The 14,445-nt window shown below is 41.9% G+C and overlaps 3 protein-coding genes across 7 annotated transcripts; all 3 read right to left on the bottom strand.

The window, feature by feature from the left end:
- Positions 1-249: 249 nt before the first annotated feature.
- On the bottom strand, positions 250-5,588 carry LOC127757528 (uncharacterized). 5 transcript variants are annotated; one of them, XR_008013486.1, is made up of 10 exons: positions 5,210-5,588; positions 4,606-4,670; positions 4,399-4,439; positions 3,947-4,323; positions 3,745-3,875; positions 3,473-3,629; positions 2,471-2,774; positions 2,234-2,352; positions 1,943-2,037; positions 250-555 (listed from the first exon to the last, which is right to left on the bottom strand). XR_008013486.1 is itself a non-coding variant. In XM_052283062.1 (9 exons), the coding sequence occupies exons 2-8, from the start codon at positions 4,622-4,624 to the stop codon at positions 2,269-2,271; spliced, it is 1,113 nt and encodes a 370-aa protein (XP_052139022.1). In that variant the 5' UTR covers positions 4,625-4,670; positions 5,210-5,588; the 3' UTR covers positions 250-555; positions 2,234-2,268. The 5 variants fall into 5 exon arrangements, 3 of the variants coding, with proteins under 3 accessions (XP_052139022.1, XP_052139037.1, XP_052139029.1); XR_008013487.1 differs by having other exon boundaries at positions 1,943-1,995; XM_052283062.1 differs by lacking the exon at positions 1,943-2,037.
- Positions 5,589-6,199: 611 nt separating this feature from the next.
- On the bottom strand, positions 6,200-10,395 carry LOC127769202 (uncharacterized). The gene is made up of 6 exons (XM_052294795.1): positions 10,122-10,395; positions 9,224-9,629; positions 8,926-9,050; positions 7,819-8,279; positions 7,644-7,742; positions 6,200-6,975 (listed from the first exon to the last, which is right to left on the bottom strand). Exons 2-5 carry the CDS (start codon positions 9,625-9,627, stop codon positions 7,653-7,655), a joined length of 1,080 nt encoding a protein of 359 aa, XP_052150755.1. The 5' UTR covers positions 9,628-9,629; positions 10,122-10,395; the 3' UTR covers positions 6,200-6,975; positions 7,644-7,652.
- Positions 10,396-12,738: 2,343 nt separating this feature from the next.
- On the bottom strand, positions 12,739-14,340 carry LOC127774786 (rho GTPase-activating protein 1-like). The gene is made up of 2 exons (XM_052301082.1): positions 13,634-14,340; positions 12,739-13,549 (listed from the first exon to the last, which is right to left on the bottom strand). The coding sequence occupies exons 1-2, from the start codon at positions 13,828-13,830 to the stop codon at positions 12,970-12,972; spliced, it is 777 nt and encodes a 258-aa protein (XP_052157042.1). The 5' UTR covers positions 13,831-14,340; the 3' UTR covers positions 12,739-12,969.
- Positions 14,341-14,445: the final 105 nt, after the last annotated feature.

The following is a 14,445-nucleotide window of genomic DNA, read 5'->3' as shown; positions in this document are numbered from 1 at the left end:
CTTATATAGTTACTCCCGTTGTCTCCTGGGCTGGCTCAATGGCTAGAGGTCCAAAAGCGGTGCAATTGTACCCCTCATGCGGCGGCATTTGAGCAGTGGACAAAAAAAAAAAAGAAGATTTATCTTGTTCTCCGCAAGCACGCTTCCCAAACGGTTAAACGATATTTTTTAAAAAGATTTTTATAGGAAAATTGTTTAAAAAATCATATTAATTTATTTTTTAAGTTTAAAATAATTTATACTCACTAGTTGGCTTGGCTATACTATTAAACTTGATCTTAGTATAGTAATAAGCAAACAGTGCGAGAACCAGTATAGTAGTAGCAATACAAATCTTTACTGCGCGAGGTTTTCAAAGCCTTAAATTGTCTCCTGCTAACTCTAGCATGCAAAGAGCACGTTAACAAGTACTCTAGGAAAGGAAGCGACTTTAGAGAACCATTACTAAGCTTCGTCTCTTCTGAAAGGAAGCGACTCTAGAGAATCAGTAATAAGCTTCATCTCTTCCCAAAAGGGTATCCTATCAGGATCTTTGAAATCAACCCGCACATTTACCTGTGTTGAAGAGAGAAGTTATTTGAGATATACATAAAACAAGATGTTTCTTCAAGATAATGCCGTGAAGGTTATGTACTGAAAATACTTTACATATAAAAAAAAAAGGGAACACACTGATACATAACATTAGTACAGGAGAAAATTAACTTATCAAAAGAACTAGTATAGGAGAAAATTAAACCACTGTAATGGGAAAAAAACTGAATGCATAACATTATTAGCTTCCTCGTCTGTTTTCAAACACTACTGGTCGTTTTTTTCAGAAGTGCAGAAACCACTACGCCAGGAGTGTATTGTCAAATTGATCGATCCATTCAAAGAAATTAGGACAACGGGCAAAAACGTGTTTCTGCAAACATTTTAACATTCTAGAGCAAAGCATAGGAAACTATGAACCATAGTTTCTGCATAAACTGCATGCACAACATGTTTCTGCAAAAGTTTGAAGCCTACGGATATTTACAGAATATTGTTGTTTGTTGATGTCAGATACAGAACATTCCAATAGCAAACTCTTGTTTGTACACTGCACAGAGAAACGTACTATAGATTTTATAGGCAAACTGAGTATAGAAGTCTGCAAATGTTTCATAGAACAATATGAAACACAACTGACAGCAGGCATTGAGTGCTGCCAGTTACTTGTCCAGGCAAGTGCTTATGTAGTAGGCACCACTCACTGCACGCTGGTCAGCGGTCCTAGGTTTATGGCTATTTTGGCTGCAAAATTGCACCCAACCTCACTAGCAAATAAAAGAAAAATCGTGCATCTATTTCATTTCTGAAAAATATTGCGCTTCCTATTTCTCATATTGGAGCTTCAAACAGACCCAATAAACTTAGCCACCCTCTCTCCCGATCGCTCCCCCTCCCTCCCAAGGTTAATCAGTGGAACCCAAACACAACCCAGGCAGATACCAGCTGTTTGAAATAGAAAGGATTACGTTGTATCAGACCATCAGCATCATAAAAAAAGGAACTCTCAAAATCCTAAACCCCCACTTCACAAGATAGCAAACCAACAAATTATCCACCTAACATATTTACCCCATACTCAAACACCACCGTTGCCTAGGCAAAATAGTCAGCCAAACATCCCCACAAATCTCTGCACAGGGTTGCATCCAATTATCCCATCCCCTTCAAAGCACAAATAGATGGCTGTGTTCTGGGTTTCCCCCTGCTGAGCAAGTACTCAGAGAAAAACATTCCTAAGAAATGAGGCAGGAGAGCTACATGTTCTCAGCATTGTCAAGACACTGATCTAAAGCTCCTTGTCCACCTTCTCCTCACCACCTCCCCGTCTCTCTGCACTCTTTCATCCTAGATAATTGCATACCTGCAAAACAACCTAAGAAATATAATCAAGCAGGTCGTCAATTACCTGTCTCTCTGCACTCTTTCAGCCTAGACCTGGCCAAGTCACTCAACAGTCATCTAGAAAAAGATCCATTAGACAACGCATGCCCACAAAACAACCTAATCAAGCAATGATCCAAGAACAGATCATTTAGCATGTGTAACAGCTAAATCAACTAAAAGAACACTTCAATGACTGTAGTAATTCCTCTAAAAAGTTATGTCCTTTAAAAAGATTGCAGCAGTAGCTAAAATGGCTAAAGCGTAGACAGGTTGCAAGTTTGGGTAAGAAACGTGCAATGCTACATGGCATTACCTTCAAAAAATTGATTATCGCTTGCATTGAAGTCTTCAAGAGCTTGGCAACAAAGAATTCAGAAGTAAGAATAGCCCGGGATTTCTTTCCATGATGACCCTATCGACTTTAACTTGTGCCTGTAATTTACAGTAATAAGTTAACTTTATTTACTGCAAACATGTAAGCAGAAATTAACAAAAGTTAACTTTATTTACTTCAAACATGTAACAGAAGGTAATTAACAAAACATAATACCTTCAATTCCTTCTCATGGGTGTACATCCCACTTATACATAAGACATAATCAACTCTGCTCTTCTTATCAAATTTAGGCATGCTCTTATCAACTCGGTAGCCATCCATCAACTCAATTAACCCGTCATAGTCATCTTTACCCCAAGGGACAATACACAAATCTTTACATTCCTGAATCTTCGATCGGAATGATGCACTGATCATGGCCAGTGGAACTTCAGAAATGAGAAGGAACTTCCTTTTATCATAATCCCAGAAGAAAGGATGCCTTCTGATCTTTTCCTTGATAGAATCTAACTGTCCACTACGTAACAGACAATGTAGCACAATGAATCATGAATTTATCTCTTTAGACAAAGTTATTATACTCTCAATTTCTAGAAAGTATTCTCATTGCAGGTGCATACTTAGTAATAGTATAAAAAACATTGTTAAACTATTTATGTCATTAGTTCTTCAATTGCACTGGTATTGAAATGTTCCGAGATCTAAAAGGCTAGATTAACCAGCCTATGCCAGAAGAAAAAATAAAAATCTACTCGCAATCTTACGAATTGAGTTCAGAGGTATCCTTGTGAGGAATCAAGTTTTCCTCCCATGCAGTTCGATGCAATGATCATTTACATTGTTCATGGTTTTATGGCAGCCACAAGGAATCATGCAAGACGCTATTTCTGAATATGAACTGCTTAGCAAAAACCTGCTTGACCATTGATGAAGTGGGAACAAAAACAAAAACTGCCTAGCCAAATTGAAAACGTGTGACTCAAGACCATCCAAATTACACGATCATCACTCCATTCTACAGAAAAAAGAAATATGACAGTATTGTTTAACCAAAAACACCAAGATTCCGAGACTTGCCATCACGAATTGGTTTACAATAGACACAGCTTACTTGGACATCTCAATATTTGTGACACAACTACGGCATAATTTTAGCTTACATCAGAACATATACTGAAATTATTTACTCTGTAGTTTAGGTCACTACATACTTACAAAGCAAACTCTCTGAGATCTTCAGCAAGATCATCAATTTGACTGCAGTCAAAACGATAATATTTATGTTCTTTAGCGAATTTCGAGATCTCCTGCAGTGCGACACCAATAGCTTGGAAGTCCTCAGCCTGGTATACTCGGGTAGAGCTCTTCGTCTCTGAAATTAAATATTGATTTTATTACAGAAGCCATCTAAATAATGTGCTTATATATCCCTAATTTGTTTCTATCCACATGGCGATTTGTTGACATAATCAATAGATTTTTCTCACCTTTCTTTTTAAAGTTTGCAAGCTTTACAACAATTTTACGTTCCTTTATGAGATAATATGTATTCTCCAGAGAAAAATTCCCATGGTACTTTCCACACAGCCTCAGCAGCTCCATACCATCAAAAATTTTGCTGAAACAATAACATAATTAAATGAGTTTACAGTTCATCATGTATTATGTAAGGCTAAAGACATTGCAAACCTTATAATACTTTGTAGCATAGGTGTTGGCAGCATAACTTTGCTCCCATGCATCATATTAGTCCCTAATGAAGTTGATTCCAGATATGACTTAAGATTGCCTGTGTAGGGCTCATGCCAAATTGAATAGGGACCTTCCTCATTTTTATGTTCAACAACTGGAGCGTGCAATATGTTTTCATGAAAGCATTCTGTCATAATTTGTATGCAGTGATGTCCACTTGCATCTGCATTCTTGAAATCAAATATCAATTCAGAATTAAGATCCTCTACGATGCCATACTGAAGTGGTATATCTGAAGGTATCTTTGCTTGAGATATTCCTTGTTGCTTCCTAAAATCCCATTTTTGATTTTTCAGCTGATAACTAATGCTAATCTGCAAAATCATACTTTTATTCATATAAGAACATTCAGCAAGAAGTTCAATATGAAAAAAGAGATAGAATTATACTGATTTTCTGTCATCTTTTTTTCCCTTGCTCTTTGATTGACCTGAATTAAATTTGAAAAGAACTTTAGTTGTATAAACCACTGAAACAATAGAATTTTCTCTATGTTAATTCACCATTTGTGCTGTACAAGATGCAAAAGTAAAAGATAATGTGGAATACTAAGACAATAAAAAATACGCAGTACATTTCAGAGGCAAACATAGTACCTAAAGAATGTGTGGCCATTATGATGTGATTAGCAAATCGTTGCACACCTATCTTTGGTAAGAATCTGCCAAAAAAAAAACAATCCTTGTTACAAAATGACTTGACAATTTTTATTTTCATAGCAATGGTTAATTGGTCATAACGGGATTAATACATACTTCCTCCTTTTCATAATGTAAGACTTTCTAGCATTACCCACATTCATATAGATGTCTAGATTCATTAACATCTATATGAATGTGGGCAATGCTAGAAAGTCTTACATTATGAAACAGAGGGAGTACTTCAATATTACTCCATATCAACTTTTGCAATTTCCCAGTGATGGAAGTTCGTAAAATTGTCCGTAGTATTCAAAATTCCTAGGCTTATTATGGAGTGCACTGGACATTGTGCAGAGTGCATGCAGACTGGTAACCTAGAGTACAATTATTATAGTTTGCATGAAAGACTAAAGATTAAAAAGTTCCAATCAATTGTGTTTATAAAACATTAGTTCACTTTTCATACATGCATTCGACATGGGCTACACTCTTAGTTAATTCGGAATTGCTAAACCACATTCGGCAGGAAATGGGGGCAAATTTTTTGCAAATTTCTAACCTTCAGATCTCCTGCGCGATTCGTGCTCCAGTGAGCTTCTCCTCCAACTCCGGCGACTGGCGGGCGAGACCCCGACCAGTTAAGGTCCCGAGTTGAGGTCGAGGTCGCAGGGGGACGGGGGCAGTTCACCGGCTTTAGAGGGATGACCGTTGTTGGCGACGGGGAGCCCCGGGAGACGGGCAAGTCGGCGCCGCGGGGGCACCTCGCCGCCGCTGGTTTGAGGAGGAGGGGGGGAGAGGAGGCCTGCCGGGGAGGCCTCCCCGGCGCCGTTCGCGCCTTCAGGCCAGCCGACGAGGACGGGCGGCGGCGCGCTGGGGCGGCGGTGGCGGAGGAGGAGCGATCGTCTGCTGGAATGGCGGCGGCGGAGGCGTGAAGGAGATGAGTTTTTAGGGTTGGGGGATGTTACACGAATCTAAAAGCAGTCGGACGGTCCGAAAATCGCAAGATTCTAGTAGGTTTTCATGTCATTAATGACATGTACACAGCCAGGACATCTTATTTTAGGGCTTATTTGTTCGGAAGAAATTCTAATACATATGGATAGAAAAACGGATGAATAATAATGTATGCACATTTAAATTTATAGGAATTTTTCAAGAGATTCGAACGGATAAAAAAATTTCTATGTTTTCTCTCTACGACTTGTAGAAAATAAAATTTTCATTTGCTTTTTTATACCTACATTCCTATAAACCGACTGATACTCATAAGAATTAGTGCTTAGAAATCTAGAGGCCCCTTTAATTCAAAGGAATATCATAGAAATTTTGGAGTATTTCATTTCTATAGATTTTTTTCCTATGCAACCATTTGAATTGTATGATATTCCTATGAAATGGCTCATTCCATGCAAGTTTTGAAAAAAAAAACATGAGGTTGAATCTCAAATTATCTCTTCTAAAATTCTTGTGCCTTTTGCATGCGGTACAATCAAAAAATCATTGCTATATTTTTCCTATATTTTGTAATACTTTGTTTTACACTTATATTTTTGTGTCTTTTTATTCTTTTGTTTTTCTATTCTTATGATTAAAAGGGGCCATAAATCATTTGGTTTTCCTCAAAAACAAATAAAAGTAGAGTGAGTAGTCCGGAAGCACATCAACAAACGCTTGCTCCTAGGCTCTGGCTGACTGTCGTAGATAGTAATTTGTATAATGGTACTAGTTCTCCTTTCTTGCGTCTACTGATGAGATAATTTGTATGCGTCGATATGTTGTGGACTTGTGGGCAACGAGGAGCAATAATGTCACTAGAAGAAAGCCATGTCACAAAACATCATGAAAAGGCTGGAGATTAGCAATAGCATAGCGCGAGGCACAAACTACAGTAGAGTACATACGAGTATGTTTGGTGTAAGTGGTATGTGGCTCTATCTGGTGTGTACCCCAGCAGAGCCAACACTTAGTTTAAAGCCTGCGGAATAATACTATTATGAATCCCATAGTGCCGAAATCCGAACAATTCCAGCTTTCGGGCACAAAATATTCAGTCGGAGGAAGAATTCTCCATCAATCATCCGACCATATGGATCAGGCCTTTAACATACAAGCAAAGGTGTTACTAAGAAGAACACAGACATGTTCAGAAGCTCGAACATACTACCAGTTTGTAGCATAGGTTTCTCATTTCAGCTTGTAGTAGGACCAATATGAAATATAACATGGCTAGCTGGCTGTTAACTGGGTCGATTCTTCTTTGTCATGTAGAGTTACACATATGATGCCAAATTTCTTATCACCATCGGGAGCTTGTATGATGTCTTCCTGTAAAACAAAGGATGAACAGCAATATTTAGATGTGATCATGTGCAACATTGCATATAAAATGAAACATGAGTGCATAACCATGTGATTAATGTAGAAATCTAGGATGGCATGTACATATCTACCTTCTCTAGAAGGGTTTACACAAAGCAATGGATAAAATACAACAAAAGTTCTTCTGGCTGGGAGCAGCGCCACAATTCAAATGTAGACCCAAGGAATTGGGGTGTTTGGAATTGGCATGTCTACTTTAAAATGGATATGGTACTAAAGGAATCTGAGGCTGTTTGTAGTAAGTAAATTCATGCAAAATATCTACCTTAAGAAAATTTCTTTACACTCTCAGATCAGGTCAACAAGGTATATCACAGTTTTGGAAAGGTTTTATAGGTGTGAAGAATTGGTTCAAATTAAGAGCAGATTCACAGTTTAAAGCCAAAACGAACTGCACAATATTTCAGTTTGTTCCTCATTTTTAGTTCTTGGCAGTTTGAAATAAGGACCAAAAACAAATGATGTTTTTAGACAGACTAGCCGTGTTTCACTGCAGAGTACACAAACCACAAATAGCTTGACGTCATCTCGAAAATCCCAATAGCAGGACATGAAACCATTAAGGAAGATATTCTGACCAAATAAAATCAAACGAGACTAAGGCTTGAAGGTACCTTGGTCGATTAACCAAACAAATCATATAACTTGCACCATAGTAATGGATCCCACGTATCCATTTTCTCTACTAGCCTCTTCCATGTCGAGCATTCGGCCTATATTTAAAATGTAAGACATGTCAAAGATTTGAAACATTACAAATGGCAAACTTTTGAAATGTTTTCATTATACCTTCACATCTTCAGGAAGAACCCACCAGTGCTTAATCATGTTTTTGCATATCTTTAAATAGTCATATGGTATTTTCACATCATAGCTTGCAGGGTGGGCCCGTGTCATTTCATGAACTTTCATCTCTCTCAAGGGAGAGGGCAACTTTCCAGACACGGTTTCCGGTGGCCAGACTATATTCACCTTACTAAGCTTCTGTTGTACTTCTGACTTGTCAATTGCGATGATCTTGAGGAGGTACTTCGCCTTGTCCTTTTCACTCCAGTCAAGTGGATAGTTCTGCAGCTTTTTTGCTCCACCTTCCGCAATGTGCTCAAAGAATCTCGAAAGGACAGAGTCATTGGAATTCTGAGAGTCCAGATGGTCCTTGAAGATATCCTTTATTGCATCCCTCATTTGTTTCCAAAGACCGTTCTGAATATTCTTACTTCCAACTTTATCGCTTTCTACAAATGATTTAGCTGCACAAATGCATTTTAAAGTCAATCAGTCCTTGGGATTCATTGTGTTGTGTGATCTAACGGTTTATAACACAAGGTAAACAAGGAAAGGTAATAACGAAGTGGGCCAGGTATAAACATGATGTTTAGATACAAGGTTAGATAGGTAATTTTGCGACATCAAATTAGACGATGGGGGCTAAAATTAGTAAAAAGATGAGAAGCACGCTTCCACGATCACCAACAGTTTTATTCAGAACAAAGTGGGCCAGGTATAAACATGATGTTTAGATAGAAGGTTAGACAGGTAATTTTGCGACATCAAATTAGACGATGGGGGCTAAAATTAGGAAAAAGATGAGAAACACGTTTCCATGATCACCAACAGTTTTATTCAGCAAACGATGGAGACTGAGATGCATATTATTTAATCCCACGACTCTACATTAGAATGAATATATGTACATGATTCAGTAAACTAGCTGGTTGAGTGATATACTTGAGACAACTCATTAGGTCTACATTAAAATGAATCTATGTACACAATTCTTAGCTAGTCAAGCCATATAGTTGAGACAACAATTTAGGTATTGAATCAAAATAAGTCACCTCAGGTACCTCTCAAGCATATTAAAAGCTCTCAATTGTTCAGCTGCAATTAAATTACCTTTGGTGATCAGTAGTTGCACCGATGGTTTCCTCCCGGCTTTCCTCACAAACATATCTTCGACACCTATGCGTATTGGATAGATGCCCTTTTCAAATAGGTGTTCCAACCCAGCACATAAGTCACTGAAAAACAGATATTTTTACAATAGTTAAAATGCAGACTTAATGTGCTATTCAAACACTTCTTTCTATTCAATTATTAGAAACATCTTTACTTTCCATTCAATATAATATTTATATACAACAATCTCATTTCATTCAATATAGAAGCAAATACAAGGGATTTTTTAACTCACATGACAATTTGGCGAAACGTGGGAGTCGGCGATCTACCAGTCCATGACTTCTTGAATAGCATCTTAGCTCCTTCACTTTTTACCCATGCCGTAAGGCTACCATCCACCCAAGATAGGACGAATCTCGGTTGTCCCACTTCGTCATAAAAATTTCTGACGGTAACTATGTTTGTGTGACGAACATTCTTTATCAAGGAAAAAGTGCTTGCCTTTGTTCGGTCAACATCAAACTTTTTGATGGCACAATCAGACTCCATCGTATCCATTCTATATTTACCTCTATGCAGGCCTGTCAGAGTACAATCAAAGTCTTGCAATTTTTCCTTAAAATCAATCACATTATGACACCCGTTCTTCTTGGCATTAAGAAAAAGCTTTTTAGATGTTGCAATTTCTTCCGCCATTTCTGCAAAATAAATAACAAATTTATAGCCTCGATAAATTCCTATTAAAATCAACTTCAAAATTAAGTTTGAAATTTCAAATTTTGGCTTAGGCTTATTTGACAATGCGCTCAGTTTGGATTCCCTTGGATATTACGACAGCCTAGCTCCATCTACTATTAAAATGACAGATTAAGCTACAGCCTAGCCCCATCTACTATTAAAATGACAGATTAAGCAATGCAATGCCTCATGCATGTAGATATCAGAGGCTGAGTGAAATCAACAACTAATCTACAAAATTGTTCTCATGGTCGTTTATAAATTGAATGAAAGTTCTGAAATCTGCTGTTATTGCCTACAAACTACCCCTTTTGCTAAGTTAGACCATATGAGCCGAACGATCAGAACCACACGGAACCACACAATCCCACAGAATCGGCAGGGAGACATTCAACTGAGGACAAGAGAGACAAAATAAGGAAGGAACGGGAAGGGGATCGAGCGATGCTTACCTGGTGGCGGAGTGGGGGCGAGGAGGGGTGATGGGGATCGGAGGGCGAGTAATCGATGACGACTTGATGGCAGCGTGACGGAGACCGCCGCGAATGGGGAGGGGGAGAGATGGCCGGGGGCGCTGTGGAAGCCGGCGGCTGCGCGACGACGAAACCGCAGTGGGCGATCGGTGGCTCGCGCGACGGGAGGAGCTATCGGGATTGGGGAGGGGGAGGGATGGCCAGGGGCGCAGTGGAAGCCGGCGGTGGCTGCGCGATGGAGGAGCTGCCGGGATTGGGGGAGGGGGAGGGATTAGGGTTAGGGGAGGGAGCACGGGTCGGGGAGGGTGAGGTGGCGGGCGGCGGCACAAGGGAGCGATGGCGAGACGCGGAGGCGGAAGAGAGGTGGAGCTGATCATGATCGTCCGATCGGGGGTAGAGGAATAAGAGCCGTTGGATTTGATAAATGAAGTAGTATGTAGGATGTATAAACATCATCATCATCAGTTAGTGAATTATTATAGGGTGGATTAGATAGATCCGGCGCTAACTGTAATCATTAGTTTTCCCGCTCTTTTTCACTCTCAATTGAGTTAATGGGCCTATAGCAAGTCTTTTTTGATGAATCAGGCCCATATGTGGCTGCAAGGCCTAATGCCCAATTCCCCTACCAAGACCCCAAGACAAACTAGTGTTGCACTACAAATCCACTTGACATCCCTCAACTTTACGTCGAGTATGTATAACATCCCCAATCCCCAATACCAGAAATGTCTACCCCTCAAGTGTTCAAAACCGTGTAAAGTTGGTCCCATAACAGTATGCATGGGTGGTTTCGTTGACGTGACATCCTAGTCAGCAAGGAGGGAATACAAAAATATGTGAGGCCCACGTGTAAGTAGCCCAGCCATCACCGAGCTTACTCAAAATAGGCAAGCAGCAAGATCCTCTACAACATCTGGCCAACTTTCTCACCGTCGTTTGGTCACCGCAGCATCGGCGCCCATCCTCCCTCCTATTATGTTTCTCGTTTTTGACTAGGGAAGACGATGAACATTGTTAGTTGTTTATTCTCCATCTTTCGTTCTTACTACGTGTTCAAAAAACATGGAAGCCCTCGTCCGAGAGCTCAGTGTTGTCGTTTCTATATCTATCGGGACCACGTCGTTGCCGGTCGTGTTCCTGTTGTTCTGGTTTTCTTCGTTACCAACCTACACCATCTATGGATGAGTCATATCATGGGACACGTCCTACCACATTCCTCACTGCCTTTTGGTCGCCGGAGCACCCGCATCTATCTTCCCTCCTCTTTTGCTTCTCACCTTCGGATAGGGAAGACGATGAACAGTGCCTATTGGATACTATTCATTTCTGGTCCAGCACAACCATAATACTGGACCACTCACATAATATTAAGACCATAGAAATATGAATAGAACAGGAAAATTCTAATTTATGTCAATGAAATGGGTACTAATTTAAAATTAATGTATCGGATTTCATCTATGGGCACTACTACAAAAAAGCTCATAGAGATCGGCACTATAGGTGCCGGAAAAACTAAAACCGGCACCTGTAATGCTTTTCCCGCCTCTGTAGACTGAAAACATATAAAACCGACACCTTTAAACAACTATAGGTGCTGGTTCTAAAGAAGAACCGACACCTATAACATAAGTGCCGGTTTTTTTAAAAAAAAAACGACACCTTTAATATAATATAGGTGCCGGTTTTCTAAAGAAAAACCGACACCTATACTATAGGTATCGATTCTTCTATAGAACTGACACCTATACTATATTATAGGTGTCGTTTTTTAAAAAAACCGGCACCTCTCCAAACCGAGCCGAGCCGATCCAGGCCGACGCCCTATATGAGTCAAACTTATCGGCCTTATCTCTATCTCTCTCTCTCACGCGCGTTCTCTCGCCTTCTCTCTTGCTTCTCGTCTCGTCTCTCTCTCTCTCTCTCTCTCTCTCTCTCTCTCTCTCTCTCGTCTTCTCTCTTGCACGGTGGCGGTCGGGCGACGTCCTAGCAGAGGCGCCGTCAGCGGCGGCGCCCTCCCCTCTACCGGATCCGGCAGGAGGGGAGGCGGCAGGCGATGGGCTTCGGCGGCGCCATCAGCGGCGGCGAGATGGGAGGCAGCGGGCAACGGGCCGCGGCGCCGCCCTCCCCTCCGCCGGATCTGGCCGGAGGGGAGGCGGCGGCCAGCCCCTCTTACTCCCTCATCTCTTTGTAGATTTTTTATTAGATGTTTTGATCGATTTTGGTGACGATTTGTGGATGATTTGGAGATTTCAATTTGATTTGGGCGCATGGCTACGGTGCTCAGTGAGTTCGGCTCGATTCAAGCCGGCTCTCTTTTTTTTTAAGCTCGAGCAAAGCTAAAGGTGCCGGTTCTATAATTGTCATAGGTGCCGGTTACTATTATTGGTGCCGACCAATAGGTGCCGGTTGGGAAACCGGCACTTATAGCCAGTTCCCAACCGGCACCAATGACCATTTTTTAGTAGTGGGGCTAAAATAAGTTTTTAAAAATTTCTAGCTAATTTCAATTGTTTTTCCATTTCCATTATTAGTTTTATTAATATTTGATCCATTAAAAATGTTATAGAAAATGATTAACATGCATGTAGTTCATGACACAGCTGATTTGCTCGATGCTACGTACAGTCAGACCCAAGAAGTCAGCTCTCGACACATGTAGTAGTAATTAAACTGAGTAATGGACGAAAGTAAAATGAAACTAAAACAAACAAATTTGATTAAGCTTAATTAATTAACCCTGCTACGAATGGCAATTTACGTGCTATAATTAAAGTGATCATATATAATCGAGATGCATGGTGGGCTTAATTATATTGATGGATCAGTTGTTGCAGGTTTGGACGTCGTTGAGAGCTCGGTCGATGAGCATGGTGAGGAAGTTCATGACGTGGACGGCGTGCTTGAGCGCGGTGAATGGATCCATGGCGTGCGTCATGTTGGGGGCGAAGACCATGGCGACGTTGCGGCTGCCCATCTTGTTGCTCCGCTCCTCCCTCGCCACGTCCGCCATCAGCTGCACCGCCCAGTCCAGCAGCGCCGCCTTCGCCGCCGGCAGCCGCGCGCACAGCCTCGCGCAGTCGTCGCCGGACTGGCACCGCGTCACCTCCGCCGCCGGCAGCGAGTCCAGCATCCCGCCGGGGAGCTCGCGGAACCAGGCCTTGATGAGCCCCGCCAGGCAGTGCACGTCCACGCCGCCCTCCGGGAGCACGCCGGAGTTGAGCTGCTCCCGGACCGCCTGCTCCTGGGCGTCGTCGGCGGCGATGCGGAAGATGCCCTCCGCCTTCAGCCCGCCCTGCTCGTAGAGCCGCCGCTGCATCAGGAGGAGGATGCTCGGGACGCTGTTCCCCCGCGCGTCGTACGAGCACTGCATCGACTCCGTCGACACGCCGAACACCGTCTTGCTGCAATATTCCATATCCATAATAATAATACAGTTGTCAGCCGCCGCGCCGGCCGCCGGAGATGGAGAAGAAGAAGACGCTTACCTTGCGCTGGGGGCGTTGCCGGCGACCTCGGGCTGGAGCTCGACGGGGAGGCCCTGGAAGCCATGGAACCGGTCGAAGGTGACGTGGGCGACGTGGCGGACGTCGGTGGGCCAACCGATCTCCATCGGCGGCTGCTGCTCGCCGCCGTCAACCGCCTCCACCTCCTCGACTTCCTCGCCGCCGCCGGCCACGTCCATTGTCAAGCTCAAGCGACAAGCCACCTACTGATCTGAAAGAAATATCAAATATCCTACCTCGATCTCTCTCCTCTCTTCTTCAACGAACCTCCTAATTCGATCGAGGACAGAACGAAATGTCGTAGACTAATTGAGAGAGAAAGAGAGAATTGGTGGAGACTAATTAAGACGAGTGGATATATTATGGAGAGGTGGTTGGTCGTCGATCGAATGGATCGGAGATACAGTTAAGCTGCAGCGAGAGAGGACAGACGTGGGTTGCACCACTACTCCACCTCTCCTCTCTTCTCAATTCCCTTTTTGCATGCCTTGCGTATCTTCTCCTCTACTCAGACATTCCCCCCTCAACTCTAAAAAAAAACCTCAAAAATTTGATGTTCTGCCTAGGGAGCGACAACCCATCATCTCTCATCTTATGTTTAGCTGTTAACTGCTTGAGAAATGCACTCGGACAGCTTTGTCCGCTCCGCCAAATCAGAGGATTTATTACTAATTAGTTTTAATACTCGTATCATATCAAGACGTGTGCCACAAATGCTCCAGAGAGCCTTGTGAATAAACGCTGGCTTTCTTTCCTGGTGGCCAAAGAAAGATAAAACATCATACGACCAATAA

Source organism: Oryza glaberrima, chromosome 1, assembly GCF_000147395.1.
Source record: "Oryza glaberrima chromosome 1, OglaRS2, whole genome shotgun sequence".
NCBI lineage: Eukaryota > Viridiplantae > Streptophyta > Magnoliopsida > Poales > Poaceae > Oryza > Oryza glaberrima.
The sequence above is the reverse complement of the archived record's forward strand: the minus strand, read 5'-3'. Positions and strand labels throughout refer to the sequence as shown.